Source organism: Cricetulus griseus, chromosome 5, assembly GCF_003668045.3.
Source record: "Cricetulus griseus strain 17A/GY chromosome 5, alternate assembly CriGri-PICRH-1.0, whole genome shotgun sequence".
Lineage (NCBI taxonomy): Eukaryota > Metazoa > Chordata > Mammalia > Rodentia > Cricetidae > Cricetulus > Cricetulus griseus.
In genome coordinates, this window is record NC_048598.1 from 113,307,883 (window position 1) to 113,332,544 (window position 24,662).

The 24,662-nt window shown below is 41.6% G+C and overlaps 1 protein-coding gene and 1 non-coding gene across 2 annotated transcripts in view; both read left to right on the top strand.

The window, feature by feature from the left end:
• The first annotated feature begins 5,582 nt into the window (after window positions 1-5,582).
• Gtf2a1 (general transcription factor IIA subunit 1) overlaps window positions 5,583-24,662 on the top strand; it is a 32,492-nt gene continuing 13,412 nt past the window's right edge. Inside the window, exons 1-5 of the mRNA XM_027418644.2 lie at window positions 5,583-6,033; window positions 8,871-8,972; window positions 18,022-18,229; window positions 20,842-20,909; window positions 22,466-22,541. Of these exons, the coding sequence (XP_027274445.1) occupies window positions 6,004-6,033; window positions 8,871-8,972; window positions 18,022-18,229; window positions 20,842-20,909; window positions 22,466-22,541 (484 nt within the window). The 5' untranslated portion in view covers window positions 5,583-6,003. The remainder of the gene's footprint in view (window positions 6,034-8,870; window positions 8,973-18,021; window positions 18,230-20,841; window positions 20,910-22,465; window positions 22,542-24,662) is intronic.
• LOC113836041 lies at window positions 19,908-20,050 on the top strand. The gene has a single exon (XR_003486037.1). It is a non-coding gene; the product is annotated as a small nucleolar RNA SNORA79 (small nucleolar RNA).

Below are 24,662 nucleotides of genomic sequence, written 5' to 3' on the forward strand. Positions count from 1 at the left end.
GTGCTGGGGATGGAAGCCAGAGCGTCATATATACTATGCATCCTACCGACTGAATTACATGCTCTGTTCCAAAGAAATATTTTTCTTGTACTTTTTATGAAGTTGTTGTACAGTATCCACCAAAGAAGACTACTTGGACATGGTTTAACCCAATAGAAAGTCCTTATTAGCTGACTGGTGATTACACTGGGTATTTGGTATCCCAGTGCAGCCTAAAGTCTTTCTCAGGGTGAGCTTTTAAGCAAAAACCATATCCTGGTTTGACACACTTCAGTTAACAAGAACAGTTAGCTAGAAGTGGAGCTACAGAAGCCAAAAGGCAAGGTTAGTACATTAGAGACTTCCCCAGAACTGTGGACTTTGATGGATTAGGTCTTTGCTTTTGTTTTTGCTGGTGATACTGTTTATGCACTGAGTTTTATGGCCTGAAAGTGCCTGTACTGTCTCCCAGCAACCTTGATTCCTCTTAGTGAAAAACAGTCCAAGATCATAACCCAGAAACAAGTGTTACTCAGTTGCTGGACTGGTCACTGTTTTGAAGCTCTCTGAGATTCATATTTATGAAATAAAAAAGTTAGAGGTTTTGTTCTTATTTTAAGAAAGGTACTCTGGGCTCTTGGCTTGGAATTAGAAATTTCTCAAAAGCACTGGCCTTGAAATAGCACAGAAAGGCTAGGTACTAAGTGTACTTGTTGCTGCTAGGCTGACTTCTAGTTCTCTTCAAAGACAGAGGAAAAGAATTATGGGAAAATTCATCATGATTCTTAAGATTTAGCACTAAAGAACTTTGTTTCTGCTCTGTGTCTTACAGATGCATTTCTTCTCTTCCACCTTGACAAGAGTTAATTTTTCTTTTTTTTTTTTTCGAGAAAGGTTTTCTCTGTGTAACAGTCCTGGCTGTTCCGGAACTCGATCTGTAGATCAGGCTGGCCTCCAACTCACTGAAATCTGCCTGCCTCTGCCTCCCGAGTGCTGGGATTAAAGGCGTGCACCACTACCCCCCTTCAAGATTTGCATTTCGCCGGGCGTTGGTGGCGCACGCCTTTAATCCCAGCACTCGGGAGGCAGAGGCACGGATCTCTGTGAGTTCGAGACCAGCCTGGTCTACAAGAGCTAGTTCTAGGACAGCCTCCAAAGCCACAGAGAAACCCTGTTTTCGAAAAACCAAAAAAAAAAAAAAAAAAAAAAAAAAAAAAAAAAAAAACCAAACCAAAACAAAACACCAAAGATTTGCATTTCAATCTGTAGACCAGTAAAGATGACTTTCACCATTTTGGGCATCATCATGGAGGCCCTGGTTCTACAGAATATTCAGTTGTTTTGTTTTCTGTTTGAGACAGGATCTCTCTATGTAGTCCTAGCTGTCCTGGAACTCACTTGGGGATCTTCTTGCCTCTGCCTGAGATTAAAGGTGTGCTTACCATGCTTGTTTTATGCAGGTGTTTTTCTTCCTTCTGTCACCTTTGAACTTTTTTTTTCCGTTTTAATTTATTCATTTATTTTATATCCTGTTTTCCCCTGTCTCCTTGCCTCCCATTCCCTCTACCCACCAATCCACTCCTCCTCTGTTACTGTTCAGAAAGGGTATAGCCTCCTATGGGGATCAACCAAGTATGACATTATCAATGTAAGGAAGGACTAAGCTCCCCCCCCCCCCCCCTTACATTATGGCTGGACAAGGCAACCCAGTATGAAGAATAGTTTCTCAAATGCCAGCTAAAGCATTAGGGACAGTACCTGCTCCCATGGCTAGGAGTCCCACAAGTAGATCAAGCTACACAACTGTCACCGAGATGCAGAGGGCCTGGATTGGTCCTATACAGTCTCCCTGGTTGTCAGTTCAGACTCTGAGAGTTCTTATGAGCTCACGTTATTTCTCCCCCCCACCCCCCCCACGAGACAGGTGTCTGTGTAGTTTTGGAGCCTATCCTGGCACTCGCTCTGGAGACCAGTCTGGCCTTGAACTCACAGAGATCCGCCTGCCTCTGCCTCCTGAGTGCTGGGATTAAAGGTGTGTGCCACCCATGCCCGGCGAGCTCACGTTAGTTATTTCTATGGCTTCCCTTGTGTTGTCCTTGACCTTGCTGACTCATACAATCAATCCTTGGCTTTCTTCTGCCCATTGCTTGGCTGTGGGTCTCCAAATCTGCTTCTATCAGTTACTGGATGAAGGCTCTCTTATGACAACTGGGGTAGTTACCAGTCTAATGGGTATAGCAGAATATCATTAGGCATCATTACATTGAGATTCCCCCTCCCCCCATTTGTGTTTGTTCTATCCTAAGTCTCTGGACCATCCAGCCTCTGGGTCCTGGCACGCCAGGTCATGTGTGCGCTCACTCTCCTGGTATGGATCTGAGGATAGACAGGTCATTGATTCGCCACTCCCACAATCTCCAAGCCACCCTAGCACAAAGGTTGTGTGGTTGGGTTAATGTCCTAATCCCTGTACTGGAAGACCCGCCCGGTCATAGGAGATGGGCAGTTCAGGCTACTCATCCACCATCGTTAAGAGTCTTAGCTGGAGTCACCCTTGTAGACTCCTGGGATTTTCCCTTGCACCAGGTTTTTCCAACTGACCCCAGTATGAAAGATACTCATTACAATAAAAAAAAAAAAAGAAAAAGCACTATTATGTGTCTACATACCTTAAAAATATGAACTCAAAAATTGGAAATCCAGTATGTTTCATACAATGCTATTAGAAGCTTTCAAGCTTTAGGCAAAAAAAAAAAAAAGGGTGTGTGACAGGTAAAAATAAATTAAACACGATGCAGTTTTGCTTGAGTGTTTTCTGGCTAGTCTTTGTTTTATACGTTAAAGGGCTAGACGTTCCAAACATTAAGTTCCAGATTTTTTATTTATTTTTTGAGACAGGGTTTCTACTTGCTCTGTAGAGCAGGCTGGCCTCAGAACTCAGAGAGATCTGTTTGCATTTGTCTCCTGAGTGCTGGGATTAAAGGCGTGGGACATAAACATCACTGCCTAGCCCAAGTTCTAGAATTTTGGAACAAGATCAGAAAAATATTGGCAACTTGCTGACACACATACATTGTGAATGAAGGGGTATTGCAGCTGAATGAAGAATTAGAAACTATACACTGTTGACAGAATCCATGGTGGCTGTTCGGAAGTCAGATACATGGGCACTGGAGAGGGGACAAGTCTTGGGAAAATAGTAACTAAGTGCTAGGCATTGTTGCCATCTAGATTGTACAGACAGGGAAACTTATAGCCTCCAGTAGTCTGATGGTACTACCTTTTTCTAAAAGACTATTTTTATTTATGTATATATGTGTGTACCCCTTGTGTGCAGGTACTAAAAGAGCTGAAGCAGTGGTGGTTGTGAGTCTGCTGATGTGGGTGCTGGGAAGCAAACTCAGTTGTCTGAAGAGCAGCAAGTACTCTTTACTGATGAGCCATCTGTCAAGACCTTAAAGGAATCCTTAAGAAAAGATCTGATTAACACTGATTTCACAAATCAGACCTAACAACGTATATCCTGTATGAAGATTAATTCTGTAGAGAAGAAGTTTATGGGTTCACTTCCATGTTCTCTCTTTGGTGGTCTTAACCATAGAGATGGTAAAAAAACAAAAAAACAAAGAAAAAAACCTGATCATTTAGTTACAAATACCAAGTGGCAGGAAGAAAAACTGGGAGCAAAAAGTTCCTAGTGTGTCTGCATACAGGTTCTCAAAGTAACTGGGAGACTCACTGGGAATGGGCCTCCTCACTTTTCAGGCTAATTGTTACCTAAATGTGAAATATTTTCAGAATGTTGATGGGCTCAGTTTCATATACCAAGAACACTTATGTCCTGTAAATTATTTTAAATGAGTCACTGTATTCAGTGGCCGAATGAAGTGTCACATACCTTTAATCCCCAGCACTAAGGAGGCAAAGGGAGGAGGATCTGAGTTCAAGGCCAGCCTGATCTACAAGCTCTCTTTGCAATCCAGGCTGTTCTGAAAAGTTGACCCTGACTTTAAAAAAAAAAAAAAAAAAAAGGTTAAAGCGCAGAGAATAGATCTGTGTGTGGTGGCACAAACGTATTTTGTGACAGTCCCAGCAGAGGCCAACCTGATCTACAAAAGTGAGTTCCAGAAGAGCCAGGGCTACACCGAGAAACCTTGTCTCAAAAACACCAATAAATAAATGAATCCAAAACCTAAAAACAACACATACCATAGAAATATGTAAAGAGAGAGACCTTATTATGTCCAATTTCCTAGTATTCATGGCCTTCTGTCTTTTCTAATCCCTTCCCCGAGGTCACAAGCAGGCTATACATTTTACTTGCTCTGCTAGTCTTTTGATATTCACATACTGGCTTCACGGAATAGTATGACGTAGCTCGATTAGATCTGCTTTTTGAATATAAACTTCACACTTTCACATTACATTTTATTTGTTCTCAAGTCCCTGGGACCAGGAAAAGTGTCACTTAAATTCTGCCCACCGAACAGGAGTCTGTTCTGTGAACTACTGATACCGAGGCAGGATTTGGTTGGATGTCAAGGGTCATCTGCTGATAATTGCATGCTAAGATAGAAGCAGAATCTGCCTGATCTCTTGTTAAGTGACAGGCCAGGCAAGTTGGTGAGTCAGGGGCATGGATTTCAGATGTGGTTAGTCACCATGTGCTGGCCAATGTGCAAATCCCTTTACTTTGCTAACGTGACAGAACAGAAGCGGTTAAGATTGACGGGTGGTCCACACTCGGGTGGGTTGTATCCGAGTTCGTTTTCCTTTTTCGTCCTTTCCACCACACTAAGAAGTCATTTAGGGAACCTGGGATGGTAGAGGCTGAATCTCTGGGGGGGGGGGGTACTTACGGTAAACCAAACCACTTTATAGCCTAAATCTGTAGAGACAAACAGCTCAAAACGCCTTCAGGAGTTCCTAATTCCGGAACGTGGAGAGCGTAATGAGCACAAAGCTTTCATCTCCTTGCCACTTGCACACAACTTCGCAGACCGCTCTGTCCTTCGCAAGAGGCGCCAACTTCCTCCCCGTTTGACCTGGGCTCACGAATCCAAAGATGACTCCGCATTTAAAACTGTCCCAAGCCCCAGCGCGCGGGGGCCCGGAAGCGGGACCTCGTGACGCGCCCTCCCTCCCTTCCTCCCTCTAAAGAGTCCGCCGCCCCCTAGGCTACTCCATCCAGCGGCGTCGGGCGCCCACCCGAAGCCGTGTTAGGTACCCCCAAATTCTTGACTGGGTGGCGGACACTAACTCAACCAGCCTCCTCCGTTCCCACCTCCCGGCCACCTCGCTCCCGGCACACCACCGCGGGCCGCTTCCGCCCGTGTGCCGACCACGTGATCACGCGAGACTCGGGCGGGGCGGAGGGAAAAGAAAAAAAAAAAGGCGGCGGCTCGCCTTCTTTTACTCTAGTCCCCGCGGCCCCGCCCACCGGCCCCAGCCCCCGGGGCGAGCGACGCCCCGGCGCGCGTGCGCACGCGGCTCTCGCGGTGTCTCGCGCTCGGCCCCGCCCCCCGCTGCCCCGCCCTTTCCGCCCCTCCGCCTCCGCCCTGTGTCTCGGCGGCAGCGGCGGCGGCGGCGGCGGCTCGCGCAGCTTGTTGGCTCGCTATATAAAGGGGAGAAGCAGGCGGACCGGACGGCTGGAGCTGCAGCCGGTGGCGGCAGCGGCGGCGGCGGCGGCGCTGGGAGCGGTGACCGGTGTTGGTTTCCCTCCGCGGCGCCGAGTGGGGAGCGGGCGACGCCCCCTAACCCCCGAGGGGTCGTGGCTTCTTCTTTTTTTTTTTTTTTTTCTTTTCCTGAGGGCGATTCTCGAGGCTTTTAGCCGCGGGAGGAGTTGCCCCCCCTCCTCCTGCTCTCCCGCCTCTTGACTCCCTCAGGATCGGTTTTGTTGAACAAATTTTCGCCCCACTCTTGCGGGTGACTTGGGTCACCCTCCGGGTCTCTTTTTAAGTTTTTTTTTTTAATTTTTTTTTTTTTTTTAAATCTCGTTCCCTCTTGTTTGTGTTGTGTGTGGAAATGGCGAACTCGGCAAACACAAACACCGTGGTAAGGACGTGGTGCGGTGGCCGGCGGGGGCTGCGAAGGTTCCGGCGGCAGGCAACGGCCGGGGCGGGCGGGGGCGGGCCGGGCGAGGCGGCGCTCCCCACCCGGTTCCCTCCGTCCTCCTCCGCCTCTGCCGCTGCCGCCGCGGGCCTGACCGGGCGGGGGGCGCCGAGGGCTGGCGGGCGGAGGGCGGCGGGGCCGGGAGCGCCGCGGGGGCGGGCCACGCAGGCCGTTGGGCCCTGGCTGCCGACCCCGGGGCGAGGACAGGTGGGCGGCGACCCCCACGCGGGGCCCGGACCCGGCCAGCCCCCGAGCGGAGCGGCCGTGGGTCGGTCGATCCCCCCCCCACGAGCCTGGGGAGCCAGCCGCTCGGACGCTGCCAAGTTCGGCGTGCCTTCGGGGGCTCTCTGGAGGTGGTGCTTTGGAAAGCCTGCGCTGGGGCCGATTTTGCTAATCCTACCCCCCAAAAAAAAACCAGAGGAAAAAAAAAATGAAGGTTGGAAAGCACTTATCTCGGTTCCTCCCCAGTGGGTAAAATGGCGAAGGGGAAGCAAAAAGAAAAAAAAAAAGAAAAAGAAAAAAAACCCGTGGTACCTACGACTAGCAAAAGCACCAGAACAAACAAAGCCTTACAGTGACTGGCCCAAGTGTCCACGCATTCGCCTTGAAATTTGCCTACTTCTTCCCGCCGCTCCCTTTTTTGGTTCCTTGCGATCCACGTAGGTTTGCAAAAAGCAGTCACATAAAGAAATAACCTTTTCAATAGTCACCAACGCAGTGTGATCACTAGGCCACCCCCAACTTGATTTTTTTTAATTATGAAAATAAAACACGTGTTTTTGTTTTATTCTTTTGTTTCTTTTTTTTTTTAATTTTTTTGCCCGGTCCCAAACGCCGCAGAGCAGCTCGCTGCTGCCCGACACCGTACCGTTGGCGACTCGGGTAGATCCATCATGGCTGCGGCCGCTTACCCTGCATTTCAGTGCCTGCGCCTTGTGGTCCTCCTCCCTTTGGCTGCCCTGTTTATATAGAGCCATTGCCGCTCTCTAATATAGACTCTGCCAGGATGGGAAGGTGCTTTTCAGGCCTACGTCACCGCCTCTCCATTTAAACACCAGATCCGGCTTTAAATAGTGAGAGCTGCTGAGCGCGGGGCTGGGAGGTGCGTGCTCCCGAGCGAGAGGCGCCCGCATGCGGAGCTCAATTTATTTCTAGGTTCCCTTCACGCCGAAATTTCGCTTCCGAGCCGGGAAGCTGCTTTCTCGAATCCGCGAGTGTTATTACTGTAACAGCTAGGATATGCCGCCTTTGTTTGTAGTGGGAAGTAGGTCAGAATTGCTGCAGCGTTTTGGCCTTAAAAAAACAAAACAAAACAAACAAAAACCCTTTATATAGAGAGTTTAATGGTAAACCATTTTAGGTGACATAGGGTGATTGTTCTTTTTATCTTCCTTGAAGAGGTGCCTTCAACATTCTCGGCTTATATATATATGTATATGTATATGTATTATTTAAAATGTTTCTCCCGCAGAGGACTTGGGCTTGGCAGTGTTTTGTTCATCAGGTATCCAGGAAATGTTAGAAATCACAGCTTGTAACATTTCATCGTGTTTTCTTAATACAAATCCCCAAGGCACAAAGCTTTTCAAAGAAATAGTGACAGACGCTTACGTGTGAGATCTTATGCCCACAATACATTGAAGTGGAGAGGCATGCCCTGAATTGGATTTTAAGAATTAAAGGTCAGGTGGTGGTTTTAATTGTACCAGGTTAACATGGGGTCCAGCATAAAAATCCACCCCATTTACTTAATACTGTGCTAGAAAATTAGTATTTCCTAAAAGGAACCCTTCAGTGAATCACTGATGATGCCACATGTGGCCTCTCATTTGCTGGTTTCAAAGTTTGGGATACTGTGTTTTGAAAGGACAGATCTAAATGACTTTTATGCAATAAAGACAAAAACTGGCTCAATTTTAGAATTGAAGCATTTCCCTTTTTTCTTTCAACCACAGTGAAACCCGGTTTGTACCTAAGTGTTTGAATCTCTAAGGAGAAGATTTTGGGGGAACTGATTTCTGAAACATGAAAACATCTGTTCTCTTGGAAAAATGTCCTACCAAGTTAAAATTAATATGCCCCGTGTACAGTTTAGTGGAGTGGCTTGAAGGGCTGGGGACAGACAGACAGACAGACAGACAGACAGACAGACAGACACACACACACACACACACACACACAAGTTTTGTATCACTAAATACTGATGAGGCTGCTGGGGATCAGCAGGAACTGACTAGTGAACAAAAAGTTCCCCATGTATGAAATTGGAAAGGGTATGAGATCAGGCAGGGGTTAAACCAAGCATGGGTAGTAGGGACCAGACATGATCATAAATATTAGTCATGAGGTTCCATATTTTGCTCACAGTTAAGGAAATTATAACTGGAATCTGTATAGACTGCCTGTGTATAAAGAACTTTGGTTTATGAACTGCATTGCATAGCTTTGTATTACTATAAGATGTAGTTATCAAATCTAGTTTAATGAGGCCAAATAATGTTTTATGTATTTATGTATTTAAGGATTGGATATTTAATTAAGGATTTTTTCCGGGGTGGGGGGGTTTCAAGGAAGGGTTTGTCTGTGGCTTTGGAGGCTGTCCTGGAACTTGCTCTTGTAGACCAGGCTGGTCTCGAACTCACAGAGATCCACCTGCCTCTGCCTCACCAGTGCTGGGATTAAAGGCATGGGCCACCACTGCCCGGCCTAATTAAGGATTTCTTAAAGCCTGCTAAACTTTCAAAATCAGTCTTTTATTGAATCTTATTTTTCCTTTAAAGCCTAAATTGTACAGATCTGTGATTGAAGATGTTATTAATGATGTTCGAGACATCTTTCTGGACGATGGAGTGGATGAACAAGTCCTGATGGAACTGAAAACTGTGAGTTTTGTTTGTCTCTTTAGAAAAACACATTTCCGTAGTCATTAGTAAGTCACTTTTCTATAGGATGACTGATGTTAAGCAGAGATGCTGTAGTCTAGTAAACAGTACTGATTTTAAACCCCAGCTGTGCCAACTATTCTTCCTCTGACTGTGGGCAGAGAAATTGCATTTCAGTTTCTTTCCCTTTAAGATAGGAATTGGTAATAAAGACTTCTTAGATGGTTGTTCTCAGGATTAAATGTGATAAATCAGAGAATACCTATCAAAATGTCTAATAATAGCTTTACTTATTCACAGGTAGTGTTTTATGGTCCAATTACTTGGCATGTCAGTAACAGTTTTTTACATTTTTTTGTAGTCTTAACTCTATTTGTATTCTACAATTTGTTTATATTAGAGGGATTGAATAAATGCTTGATAAAAGAATTTAGGTATTAGAGTCAAGTCCTTTGTGTGCCAAATGCTTTATTTGTTATTTATTAAACACTGAGAGCTAGTTTTTCTCTTAAATTGATGCAGAAATACTTAGATTTTTAAAATGTCATTTGTGGGGACTGAAGGGATGGTCCAGTCTCTGGCTGTTCTTCCCAGAGGAACAGGGTTCAGTTCACATGGTGGCTTACAACAGTGTGCAACTACAGTTCCAGGAGATGCCCTCTTCTGGCCTTCACAGGCATCAGGGCACAAGTGGTACACAAACATTCATGCAGGCAAAACACTTGAAAAAGATAGCCATTGTGTTTTCCTGGGATAGAATGACATGAAACTGTGGAGTATTTTTCTACTGGTTGAACTAAATACCCAAGTTTGAAAATTTCATAGTTATTTATTCTTTAATTTAAAAGTTGTATCAAAACAAAGCAAAACAAACAAACAAACAAAACAATGGTTGGGGAAATGACTCATTGAGTGGTTGCTCTTAAAATTAAGAGGACCTGGGTTCAGATCTCCAGCACCACATAAAAGCCAGGCATGGCCATATGTGCCCGTCACCCAGTAGTTGGGGGATGGAGACATCGGGATCCCAGGAGCTCACTGGCTGGCCTGAAACTTGGAGCTCCAGGTTTTAGTGAGAGACCTGTCCCTAGGCAAAGGTGGAAAGTGATGGGAGGAAAACTTTACATCCTCTGAAGGCTCCACATGCATGCATACAAAAGTTGTCCAGTGAGAAGCCAGTGGTCAAGTTTCAATGAGATGAGTAATGCTAACTGGAGAGAAATGTAAATTTATTAATGCTTAAGGGTGCAAGTATTAGAATACCTCCTCTGAAGCAGGAGTTGGAACAGCATGGAAAAGTTTAAAGTACCTAAGTTCCACGAAGAGTAGGTAAACAGCATGATCCTTAGTTTACCAGGGAGTGTTTTACACTTTTCTGTAATGACTGGTTGTTCTTACACTTCTGTGACTTTATGTAGAAGATAAAATTTCCAAAGGTGTGGAAATGAGCCCTAAAGACTTTAATTGATTTGTAGTAGGGGTCAATCCAGGATCTTTATTTGCTCTGATTTTGTAAGTTACAGTCTGGAGAATTCAGTGTTCCAACTGGTTCCCATAACTGTAAGGCATTCTGTTCAGAGAAACTGAGTTGTCTTGGAGAAATTAAATAATTTTATTTTCATGTTTCTTACATTTGAAAGTGACTCACTCAATTTTTAATTTTCAGTTTCTACCATAATACCTGGCATGTGCAGCTGGCACTCAGTTAAAAATTTTCTGAACTGGTTAATGGCAGATGTGGCTTCAGAATCTTAACAATGCTATTTTTGTTGCTGTTAAGTGGGGCATACTCTCATGTCTTGGGTTGTAATAAGAGTTAAAGCTGTTGGACCAGAATGAACTTAATTCTCTGCACTAAATTTTTTCAGACCCTCATTAGCATTTTCAGAAGGTGCCCTAGATTTAACAGTTGGACACTGGCCCTGTCCAGGGATGGCTTTCTACTTTGATGGAAATGGTCTGTGTCTGTCGTCTGCTGCATGGTAGTCATTAGCCACATGTGGCTGTTAGGCATTTGGAATGTGATTAGAGGAACCGGCAATACATTTTTTATTAATTTTACTTAATTTAAAGTTAAATGACTGCATGTGGCTAGTGATTACTGCATTGAGCTATACAGATTTTCTTGTTAACAAGGTTAACATCCATTGTATATTTTATGATTTATAATGGACTAATGGACTTTGATTTTGTACTATCCTTTCTCCTTTTAAACTGTTTAACAGATTATCAGACTGTTGTTAAGGCAATCAGATACAGTGGTAAATTAGATTATGCACTGAGGTGCATGGTGAGAAAGCCTGTAATTTAAAGTTTAACTAAATACTGCAAGTAATGTCATGATTTAAAATGAAAAAAAAAAATCAGCTGGGTATTGGTGGCTCATGCCTTTAATCCCAACACTCTCGGGAGGCAGAGGCAGGTGGATCTCTGTGAGTTCGAGACCAGCCTGGTCTACAAGAGCTAGTAACAGGACAGCATCCAAAGCCACAGAGAAACCCAGTCTTGAAAAACCAAAAAAAAAAAAAAAAAAAAATCAGCCCACCTATTGGGATCATTTCCAAATTGTTAAAGAGCTCACTTTGATGTGTGAACTATGGGAGGTAGGAGAGACAGAAGATATAGTTGATAAACTTGTATTTAAGTGGATTGTGGATCGGCAAGTAAATGGGTGGGAGTAACACTAGAAATTTTTGTCAAAGTGAACAATAGCAACTCAGGGGAAAGTAAGAAAGAGAATCTGCACAAATTTGAGGCCAACCTAGTCTGCATAGTGCTAGGTCAGTTAGGGCTGCATAGTGAGACTGTCTAAAACAGAAACAAAGCAAAACAAACAAAAACCTATCAAACCAAAGAACCTGTAAAATCAAAACCCTGTTCTTTCTCTGCCTGTCTGCCTGCCTTCCTTCCTTCCTTTCTTCTTTCTTTCTTTCTTCCTCCCCTCCCATCCCTTCCCCCAATAAAACTTTCCACAAAACAACAACAACAAAAAAATAAAAACCTAAAGTAAATGATTAGTAAATGATTAAAAACAATTTGTCAGACCTGCTTATATCTAAATAGCAAGGACAACTTGAAATATAAACAAAACTTTCCCCCCCTGCCATTGCTGGAGATAAAACATAGAGCCTTGTGCATTTCTGGCCAATGTTCTGTCTCCGAGCCACATACCTATGTATGCCTCTGCTGATAAAATAGATTCCTCAGTTAGAGAGTCTGAAAATTCAGGTTATATGTGTCTCTAGTTTAGTGCCTCAGCTTTGGTGCTTTTGACATACACGTTGACATGATTGGTTGGCTGTTGCATATAGGATGTTAGCAGAGAAGTGACTTCTGCTCACTGGATGCCGGTAGCACTTTTTGTTGTGTTCAGAAATGTCTGTATTGCTAATCTCCCTAAGAAAGTAGTAGCAAAATCACCCCAAATTGAGAAGCAGTTTTCTAAACATACCCTAATAACCCCTAGATAAGGCGATCTACTCATATAAGTGTCTAGACTATAAATTGAATAATTACCTACTCTTTGACAAGAGCATTGCTGGCTAGTAGTAGTGGAAATGTGAACCATCTGTGTGCTAAGCTAACAGGCGTACTTCCACATTTCTACCACCTTTAGCTAAGTCAAACCGAGAACTACCCGTTCTCCAGCAGGATGATGCTGGGCTAGAAATTTTAAACAACTCTCCTGGTTCCACAAAATTCCTAGCTTCTGGATAAAGTGTACAACTCATTTCGTTTCAGAGCTTCCAAACACTGTTAGGGAACTTAGCTTCCCCAAGTAGCCAATGAAATAGAAAGTAGATGAAGTTAACAGTGTGGTTAGATCAGAAGCGTGGATTAGAGCCAGCATTAGGGAGAGACAGCATTAGGGAGAGGCCAGTGAAGTGCCCAGGGTACAGTATTGAGAGACACTGAAACGAGATTTCTGGGTGGTAATTACCCTATTTTTGCCTTCTGTTGTTTGTTGATCTTGAATAACTTGCCTGACTTCTTGTTCTTCAGGTTGTTCTTCTCTAAAGAAGCAGGTGATAATGTCTACGCATGTACTTACTGTAGAATACTAAATAAGCTTCAGTTATTAAACCCAGTAGCACATACAGTTATATACCTCTGTCTTTTGTGAACAGAAATTCAATTTTCATGTCAGTTTTAGATACCTAGGCAAAAAATGCTGAAGTGTGGGTATCCTGGAATTAATAGTTTACTTGTGGGGAAGGGAGTAAATAGAAATAAAGTAAAAGGGCTCCTCCAATTTTCTAAGCATAAGAAATATTTAACAATTTAGTATTGCTAATTTCATCACTATTAATATAGTTACTATTGTCAAAACAATATAACCTTGTTTTAACAGCTGATATTTAGAACCTGGAACTTTGTGATACAGTTGAAATTGTACTGAAGTGAAATTGAAGGGCTGGAGAGATGGCTCAGCAGTTAAGAGCATTTGCTGCTTACAGAGAACCTGGGTTCAATTTCCAGTGTCCACATGGAGGCTCCCAATCATCCATAACTCCCATTTTCCAGGAAATTCAATGCTTTCTGACTTCTGTGGATATCAGATACAGACATACATGCAGGCAAAACAGTTGTACACAAATCTTTTTTTTTTTTTAAAAAATGAAGATAAGATATAAACATTGAATAAATCAAATTTTACTTGAAGGTATAAGCTTGGTGCTTAGTTATATGGTATTATTTTTGTATTTGTTAAGTTACTAGAGCACTTAACCATGATAGCTAAGGCCTGATTCCTTGATTGGCTAGTTCAACCCCTGCAAAACTTTTGGTACTATGTGGGATCATGTTCATTTAGGAGGCAAGAACTAGGAATGTTGCGTTTCCCGTGGGACCATCCCGAATGATACAGACATACTCTGCCTAAAATGCCAGTAGAATGCTATACAGAAAATAGAAAATAATAGATTATGTTTCCAATTTTGTTTGATGTTAATGCTAAGTAGCTGTTAAATTCTTAGTTATCTGTAAGGTCCTGAATAAAGTAGTCTCCTCATGAAGGAGTTCATTAAAAAATAGAACTATTTCTAATATGCATAGGGGGTGACTGCAATATCCTCCCCAATTTTGGAGCCCTGGCTGGCCTTGAACTCACAGATCCACCTACCTCTATTTCCCAAGTGCTATGGATTAAAGACATGGCACCACCATGCCCAGCCTAAGTGACTGCTCTTCTTTGAGGCAATGGGACTCTGATGTTTCATTTTAGAAGACTGCAGAGTAAAAGCAATGGAATAGTCTCAGGTTATTTCACTGAAAGTAGTTATTACTATAAGAAATAAAAGTACAAGTTAGAGTAGCAGCCAGTCTATGGCAAATAGGACACCCTAAGCTTCTACTCCACTAAATGGGGTGGGTAATTGTACAGGACCAAGCTGCTGTTTTTTAAAAGAAGTTCCCCTTATCTATGATTATGTGTTTTTTGCTTCCATGTATGGCTGCACCATTTGTGTGCTTTGGAGCTTGTGGAGGCTGGAAAAGGGCATTGGGTCCCTAGGAACTAGGGTTATAGACTATTGGGAGATGCCATATGGGTGCTGGGAATTGAGCCTGGGTCCTGGAATAGCAGAAGGGCATCTAACTACTGATCTTTCTCTCCAACCCCTGATCTTATTTTTTGAGGTTTTGGTTACCTTCTGTGAGAAAATTAATCCTGTTAACTGTGCAGAATATAATGTTTAAGTTCGGTGCACATTGTATAACAAATAAACAATTTCTTTTGTTGCATTTCCCTTTCCATTTGGTTTTCATAAAAAATTCAATATTGACTTTTTTTGACCCACTAATGGGTTTCAATCCTCATTGAAGAGGATTGGTTTAGACTTTAATACAACTAGCACTTTGCAAGCATCACAAAATAATCTGGACAGTTGATAGTAATGGCTTGTGGCTCACTTCTAACCCTGCTGCTAGAGTAGGTCCAGACCTCAGAATTAGCTTTCCTTCTTGCAGCTGCCACCTCCCATCCCCCCTCTCCTTTCTTCTTTTCTTTTCTCTTCATTTTCTCGTGGTTCTCATTTCATGCTTACGGGGCAAGCACTCTTAACCACTGAAGTACACACTAAACCTCAGTTAGGAATTTTGGTTGCTACGTCCTTGATATAAGAAAGTAGGGGAGTTGAGTATGCACATTACATGTAGTCAGTATTTCTGTTTATCATAGAGGCTTCATTGGCATGATGGGCTCTCATCCCAGTAGGTAGACCAGTTGATGTTAATAAAAATGAAACAAGAATTTAGGAATGTGTGTGTGTTGGGGCAGAGCAGTGGCTCCATCATTAAGAGTGCACTTCCAGAGCACCAGAGTTCTGTTTCTAGAACCCACTTCAGGTGGCTCCAAACTGCCTGTAACTCCAGTTCCAGGGGATCCAACACCCTGTTTTGGTTAGGAAGGGTAGCCACAGGCATGTGACGTATATTCACGCACATACACAAGTAATAAGATATATATAATTATTTTAAAGTATGATGGGTTGGGAATTTGAACCAGTGTTAGAAGATGTACTTTTAAGAACTAGGTTGGGGGCTGGAGAGATGGCTCAGGGGTAAGAGCACTGCCTACTCTTTCATAGGTACTTAGTTCAATTCCCAGCAACCACCATGGTGGCTCACAACCATCTGTAATGAGATCTTGTACCTTCTTCTGGCATGCAGACATACATGCAGGCAGAACAAACACTACATGCATAATAAATAATAGATAGATCTTTAAAAAAGAACCTAGGTTGGATCCTCATCATCATCTCAATTAGAAAATCTTAGTATAAAAAACTTTTTCCCTCCATCTTGAGGCAGGATCTCACTATGTAGCTCTAGCTGTCCTGGAACTTATGTAGACCAGGCTGGCCTCAAACTCACAAAAATCCTGTGATTAAAGACAGATGTGCCACTACACCTGGCTTAAAAACCAGTTTCTTAAACACTAACAGTTCTTGTACGCACATATATGTGTATATATGTGACCCGCCATGTGCATATGGAAGACAGAGGATAGATAGCTTGTGTAAGTTGGTTCTCTTTCTACCATGTGGGTCCTAGGGAATCAAACCCATTAATCATCTTGGCGACAGGTACCTAACACTCTGATTTTTGACTCACAAGAAACTAAGTTTTGTTTTGAATTTGAAAGAGGGAAGAGGAGGACAGGTTCAGGTGAACAGTATATCTGAGAAACTTACCAATATAACACACTAATCTTAATATGTCTTATTTGTCATCAAGTACCTGTTTTGACCTGCTTTTAGCTCACTTTGCTGAGACGAGCCAGACACAATTTGGACTGTAGGAAGTAGCACTTTGTTGCTACAGGAAGAAACCAGTTGTTGTTAGTGTAGGGTTTGTAGAAGCCTCTATTATTGTCTAGAAGTTTAGGAGTAATGTAAACCAATTTTTCCTTTAATTTTAGATGAGGAAAATGTCTAAGAATGTTACATGATTGAGTCACATTAGTAGACAAACCAGTATTAACTGGTTCCCCAGCCTCTGATGTAATACTGTTAGATAATTAAAGCCACTACTGCAGTAATAATAACAGCTATCCTTCAATGGTCACTGACTTTCAACTCTGATAACTATGAATAGAGTTTAGTATCTTTGTAAGTGTAGATTTCAGGCACTTAATTTCGGGCTTGCTAGGGAAATGGTTTTACTGTGAACCCGACTTCATTCTTTAGTACACACACTGTTGGAAAGCTGTTGGGGTTGTTACTAGCATGTAGTCATCCTTTAAATTAGCAGTATCCCAAGAACATCTCCTGGAGTCAAAAGCAGTATGTGTAGATGTGCAAGTGTGAAAATGACTGAATGGTTACATCTGCATTTGAGAGGCACAGCTTCACTTTCTTGGATAATTTCTTATGGGAATGAGGCTCTGAATTAAATATTTAACAGAAAGCAAATATGCTAAGGAAATAGTTGGAAATGTTTTCATTTCTTCTTTCTCCTCCCATTATAGAATTTACCCTATGGTGAAATGAGAAAATATAGATTGGGTATCCCTAATCTGAAAGGTGTCACCAACCAGGAATATTTCTTTTTTGAATTTTTTTTTCCAGATTTTGGAATACTTGCATATACTATGCAGTGAAGTTCACCTATGTTTTATATATACCTTACATACATTGCTAGAAACTGATTTTACACGCTATTTTAAATAATTTTGTGCATAGAATAAAATTTCTTTAGGTGGTATTTTCTACTGATGATGTAAAAGATCAAGACAGCATAGATTTTGGAACATTGTATATTTTGAAGTTTTAGGTTAGATATACTCTGCCTACAGAAATGACTAAGCAGAAAGTGATTGTCAGTCTTCGGCATATGGGAAGAGAGGAGATTTCAAGAGGTGTAGAGGATTGGAATGACCATTGAAACCTCACTTTCTTATGAGACAAATGGAAAGGAAGTTGATCTATCTTAATTTAGAATGCCTCTATTTCTCATTCTACAGAAGGAGAGATAAATATTTGTTCTGTTGACTGCTACCTTAGAGAATTTTGTTTGTTTGTTTGTTTTTGATTTTTGTTTTCAAGATAGGGTTTCTCTGTGTAGCCTTGGAGTCTGTTCTGGAACTTGCTTTGAGACCAGGCTGGCCTCCAATCCCCAGTGATCCCTGCCTGCCTCTACCTCATGAGTGCTGGGATTAAAAATATGCTATCATTGCCTGGCAAAATAGAAAATTTGTATTGAGCAAAGTTCTATAAAAGTAATTTAATAATGGTTTTGAAATGAAAAGATGAGCTGTGATTTTCAGGTATTGACTCTGGGAACTTTTTGCTAAATAATCCCTGCCAATTAAGGAATTATTATAGAAAGTTTGTTGGAATGTAAAAAAAAATTCTTCAGTACTCTAATAAAGATGAAATTTCATAAAGATTTTTTTCCTTATATAAAACTTGGATAAGAATTAAAGGCTAATTTTTTGTGTCTATCATTTCTTAAAATGGAAGAAACTTATAAACACCTAATAAATGTTTTGCCCATATGTGCAGTTTCCTTTACCTCATTGAGAAGTCTTTACTGTTCTTTGTCTTAGTTGTGGGAGAATAAGTTAATGCAGTCTAGGGCAGTAGATGGATTTCATTCAGAAGAGCAGCAGCTTTTGTTGCAAGTTCAGCAGCAGCATCAACCCCAGCAGCAGCAGCAGCATCACCATCACCACCACCACCAGCAAGCGCAACCTCAGCCATCGGTACCTCAGCAAGCACAGACCCAGCAGGTCCTTATTCCTGCATCACAGCAAGGTGAGAAGGGCTTGATGGGTCCCTGTTATGGCTTACAGATTACACTTGTCTTTGGAAAGTAGTCTTTTAACTCTTGAGTTTCTTGGATTATCCTTTTAAATAGATGCTTGGTTCGGGGGAGAAATCTACACCTATTGCTCTTTTTCTTCCCCTCTATTGGCTGAGTTAGTGCTTGTGGGTATTTATGAAAAAAAAAAAAAGGGAATCCTTATCGATAGAGGCTATTTATGAAGGGTTTCATTATTTTAGGTAAGGCAGTTTTATGAAAGAAACATGTTCTTTCAATGATGTGTTTGTTTTGTTTTATCCATGTATACTAGAAAAATTTTGTAACTTTGATAGTTTGAAAATTTAGTCTAATTTAAGTAGAAAATGGACATATAATTTAGCTGAATTTTAATGCAAATTGTGTTATAGGTCCTATTTTGTTAATCTTTTATTGGGATGTTACAGAATAACCATTAGCTCCAATTCATAATTGAAGAAAACCTGGGCCCAGGAAAGATTTAAGACTCTTGCCAGGTAGTGGTGGTATACACCTCTAATCCCAGCAGAGGCAGGCAAATGGCTGAATTCGAGGCCATTGTGGTCTACAAAATTAAGTTCCACGACAACCAGGGCTATACGGAGAAACCATCTTGAAAAACCCAGGGGGGAGAAACAAAGAATCCATCATATATAGCTTTTTTTTTTTTTTTTAATATGACGAAAGTCTATCCAGTTACAAAATTTTCTCAGTATTGTACTTAGATGAATCTTGACTGGAAAGGAAACAGGATAAATGAAAGCTTAGTTTAAGGTATCACTGTTAGGTAACTCATTTGCTTCATCTCAGTATGTGAAATACAGAATGAATACGTAGTAGAACAGCCTATATGATTTGGCTTAATGTTTATAGGTTTTGAATATCTTTTTTTTTTTTTTTTTTTTTTTTTTTTTTTTTTTTTAGAATTAATTTAGTGTTTGTGAGGGAGTGGGAAACCATGGTACACATGTGGAAGTCAGAGGACAACTGGCAGGAGTCTGTTCTCTCCTTCTACCGTGTGGGTTCCAAGTATGGAACTCTTGTCTTTAGGCTTGGGGGCAAGTGACTTTGCCTGCTGAGCCATCTCTCCAACTCTTTTTATTTTTTTAAATTTAATTTTTACAAAATTATAATTTCACTTGTCAATCCCTTCTCCCTCTCCCTTCCCTCCCCCCAACCCCTCACCAGTCCCCTCCTTGCTCCCCCCTCTGCTCCCCATGGAGGGTAGGGCCCTCCACTTGGGGCTCCCCAGATTCCACAACATCATCCTGGGCCGGGCCTAGGCCCTCCCCCATGTGTCTAGTCCAAGAGAGCATCCCTTCACGTGGGATGGGTTCTCAAAGTCCCTTCTTACACCAGGGAAAAATACTGATCCACTACCAGAGGCCCCATAGAGTACCGAGGTATCCTCATTGACATCAAGTTTCAGGGTTTTGGATCAGTCCTGTGATGGCCTCCCAGACAGTAGTCTGGGATCCATGTGCTCCCTCTTGTTCAGGCCAGCTGTTTCTGTGGGATTCACCAGCCTGGTCCTGACCCCTTTACTCATCATTCCTCCCTCTCTGCAACTGGGTTCCAGAGTTCAGTTCAGTGTATAGTTGTCTCACCAACTCTTAATACCTATGCTAAGTCTGTACCACATAATCACATCCTTGATGACTGTTCCTCCTATTGCCTTTAGGCATGGCACTAGGATTTTAGGTCATCATAAATTAAAATTGATTTTTTTCACTCAGAGGATATCAAGGTAATGGGATTACCTGTGTATTCTCTGAAATTTGCGGGATCAAACAACTCTATTCTTTGACTGACATTGACATTGTTTCTGAATTGTGTGTGTGATGCCTGTGTGTGCACACACAGATGTAGTTGCTCACATACTATGGTGCATTCATGGAAGTCAGAGGACAACTTCCGGTGTTGATCCTTCTTTCCATTTGTTTGAGACAGGGTCTCTGTTGCTTTTCCTCTACTATATACACCTAGCTAGCTGTTCTGCTGTCTCATTGTCCTTGTAGCTCCCCATATGCTGTCCAGAGCATTGGTGCTATAGTGCCCTTGCTGTGTGGCTGTCTGGCTTTTACCTGCGTTCTGGGGATTCAGACTCAGGTCCCCATGCTTGTACAGCAAGCACTTACACCCATTGATTTCTATTTTTTAAATAGCTAATTAAAGTGCCACGATTGTGGTAGCTGTCAAGTTGGTCAAAGGATGTTGTAGGGTTTTTTTTGTTTGTTTTTAGACAGTGTCTCACTAGGAAGATCACGCTGGCCTTGAACTCAGAGATGCACCTACCTATTTCCTGAGTGTGTTAGAATTAAAGGCATGTACTACCATGCCTGGCCTAGGTATTGTCATTTTAATGTTTTTCAATATAAAATGAATATATCTCAGCTGTTGATTTCCATAGAAAAATTTAAAAACTTCTGAAATAGAAAATAGTCTGAGAGTATTTTAATGTAGAAACACAACAGAAGCATGAAAAAAGTAAAAAGTGTTTGGCATTTTATAGTATTACTGTGACTGTGAAGTGTCCTCATGGTTCCTTGTTTACAAATATCTTTTTTTTTTCTTTGTCTATTTGTAGCTACGGCACCACAAGTTATTGTTCCTGATTCTAAGTTGATACAACATATGAATGCATCAAGTATTACGGTAAGACTTGAACATGACACTTACATTGGCTTCAGTTATTTAACTTAAAAATTGCAATTATTCCTATGTGTATTGTATTTAACAGTTTGAGGATTATGGAAGATTTGAGCAAAATAGCTGTTAGCCACAAATCTAAAGTGTAGCTTAATCTTAAACATTAAAGTTCATACAATTATGTAATTTTTTCCTTAATACCAAATACTCTTTGTGGTCAATACTTTATAGCTGTAGGGAATCAGCCAAGCATATACTGACACCTTCTGTTTCAGAAAGTTAGTTAGTTGTAAGAGGAGGGGAATGCTAACAATCCAGGAAAGCCATTTTTTTTTTAAATTTTATTAGTTATTTGAAAATTTCATATGTATTTTATTTATATTCACCCCCCTACTCCAACTCTTCCCAGATCCACCCCTTATCTTTTACCTGCCAACCCAAGTTTGTGTCTTCTGTTTTGTTTCTCTAAACCATCAAATCCAGCTGTGTTGCCCATGCACACACAGCATGTGGCTTTTCAAGGACACTGTTTCTAAAGTTTCATGTTTAAAAGAATCTTTGCTCTGACTTAAACATAATGCACAGTTTGTTTTCCTGTAATCTCTAAATTCATACCTTAAAATGCAAAACAAGACTAAGCAGGTTGGTATGCACTTGTGATCCCCAGTACTCAGGAGACAGAGGCAGGAGACTGACTTGATGTTGAAGACCAGCCTGTCTGGGCAGTAAGTTACAGACTAGAGAGACATACAGACATACAAGACTGCACTCAGAAAAAGAAAAGAAAAAGCCGACGAGTTACTAAAATGCGAAATTATATCCAGGATTTGTATCAATGTATGCAGGAAAAATACCATCAATAGACCTTTGGGTTCACATATACAAGGTAGAGAGTGTGTGTGTGTGCGAGTGCGCATGCACGCATATACACACAAGTATTTTAAATCCGGGGAAAATATCTGATGTTTGAGATAGTTCTGAAACTTTTGGATAAGAAACACTCATCTCATTACATATTTTACCTAGATTGTTGTGTCAGTGTGTTCATGCTCCTTTTAGATAATGTGGCATCTTAGAAAAATTGCCAGTTATAGAAACCAAGGAATTCTTCAGATTGTCTTTTAGGGGGAGACCTGTTGATTTTGGGAGAAATGTAAAAATGAAGAAACAAGGATGGCTTGACTTTGGCCTTAAGTATATTATTGAAGCAGGAAATTGGGTGTAAGGAACCAAACAGTGGAAGGATGGCAGTCATGGAATGGTGTCCTCACGGTACAACTTTACTGTGAGTGCATGTATTTCTAAAAACATACTGAGTCTGTGAGAGCTTGAATCAGGAGGTTGCTTAGAGTAAGTTCTTTAGGGGAGCCAGACCATTAGACTTACAATTTCTTGAAAGACTTGAATAGGTTATTTAGGCTCTCTTGCCACATGAGCGCACCCTGTTGTTCGAGTGCCTTTCAGTCAGTTCTCCATGCGCTGTAAAGTACACTACAGATAAACTGAGGTCTACTTGGCGCGCACTCGTAGATACGACTTTCCCTTTGTTTTTCTTCTTGCAGAGTGCTGCTGCTACGGCTGCCACCTTGGCCCTCCCTGCAGGCGTGACTCCCGTTCAGCAGATACTAACAAATTCAGGTAATCAGAACAAGGAAAGCGGCTTAAATATTGTTCAGAAACTAACACCAAGTAGCTCTTAATGTTTTATTGTCACTGAAGGGAGGCAGTACTGACGCTTGTTAAGATCATTTGAGGGCTATAGGATATAGAATTGTAGTCTTTGTTGAGGGTATAATTGAAAAAATCAAAGTTGTAGCCAGGTGTGTGGTAGCACACATAATCGCAGCAGTTGGGATTTGGAGGCGGGATCAGATGTTCAATGCCATCCTAGGTTTCATAATGAGTTTGAGCCCAACTGAAACCCTGATTCAAAAAAGAAAAAAAAAGGTGTTGGTGGCGCACGCCTTTAATCCCAGCACTCGGGAGGCAGAGACAGGCAGATCTCTGAGTTCGAGGCCAGCCTGGTCTCCAGAGCGAGTGCCTGAATAGGCTCCAAAGCTACACAGAGAAACCCTGTCTCGAAAAACAAAAAAAAAAAAAAAAAAAAATCTAAAATTGGGCTGGAGAGATGGCTCAGAGGTTAAGAGCAGGCGCTGCTCTTCCAGAGGTCCCGAGTTCAATTCCCAGCAACCACATGGTGGCTCACAACCTTCTGTAATGAGATCTGTTGCCCTCTTCTGGCCTGCAGGCATATATGCAGACAGCATGCTGTATACATAATAAATAAATCAATCTTGAAAAAAAAAATTAAAACAGGAATTTAAAAAAAAAAATTTTTAATGGATCTTTTGTTCTGTGAATGAGAACCCTGCCTAAGTGGGATTACAGAGATATGGTTATTTTCTGAGATTGGCTTTTTTTTTTTTTTTTTTTAAACAAAGCATCTGTTTTGCTAAATGAAATATTTGAATTAATTTGTGATGATCAAATTAAATTCCACAGGACCTGAAGAGCTGATTCATTGTGTACTTTTAGAGAATGTACTGTCTTTGCAGTTATGCCAAATACATATTTCCATCTTATCTTTGGAACACTTAAATAGACTGTTATATAGCCTGATCTTTATATTATTTATTGATTGATTGTCTGTAATTTCTAAATTTGTGCAGAACCAATTAGGGCTTTGCCCTCATTTATTTATTTATTTATTTATTTATTTATTTATCTATCTATCTATCTATCTATTTATTTTTTGGTTTTTCGAGACAGGGTTTCTCTGCAGCTTTGGAGCCTTCATGGAATTCGCTCTGTAGATCAGGCTGGCCTCGAACTCATGGAGATTAGCCTGCCTCTACCTCCCAAGTGCTGAGATTAAAGTTGTGCGCCACCACTGCCAGCCTAGGGCTTTGTCTTCTTTTGGAAGTATATGAGGCTATTCTGTGTATTATATATTATTCATAATTACAGCAGTTCTAATTGTTTTAGCAAATTTTCATTGCTTGTTGAAAATTTGAAGCAAAGCCCTGTGCTTTGGTTTAAGATACAAACAAAATGTTATACCTTTGTGTCTGCCTCTGCCTCCCAAGTGCTGGGATTAAAGGTGTGCGCCACCAACGCCTGGCTTTCTAATACTGTTTACTACACTTTCTTGACTGTTATCATGTGAGAAAAAGTAATTAAGGCAATCTTTAAGTCTTTTAATTTTGTGTGGCTATTTTACCTGCTTGTTTGTGCATCACATGCTTGTAGTTCCTTGGGAGTCTAGAAGAGGCCACCACATTCCCTAGAACCGGAGTTAGAGCTGGCTGTCAGCCACCATGTGGGTGCTGGGAATGGAACCTCCGTTCTCTGGGAGAGCATCTAGTGCTTGTAACTGCTGAGTTACTTCGATAGTCTCTTAATCAAATTTTACAACCTGTTGTTAAAGCTTTATTGGTAATAAGCTAAAGAAGGGGCTGGAGAGTGGCTTAGCGGTTAATAGCACTGCCTGTTCTTCCAGAGGACCTGGGTTCAATTCTCAGCACCCACCTGACAGCTCACAACTGTCTGTAACTCCAGTTCTAGGGGATCCAACACCTTCACACAGACATACATGCAGGTAAAACACCAATGCATGTAAAAAAAAAAAAAAAAAGCTAATGAAGATAATAAATATGGGAAAACATTTGGACATAGAGGGAAATTGGGAACTATAGTGGTTGTAGTTTATCATGTATAGTTGATAGCCCTTAGTAAAATAGTTAGTCTTCTAATTTGGTA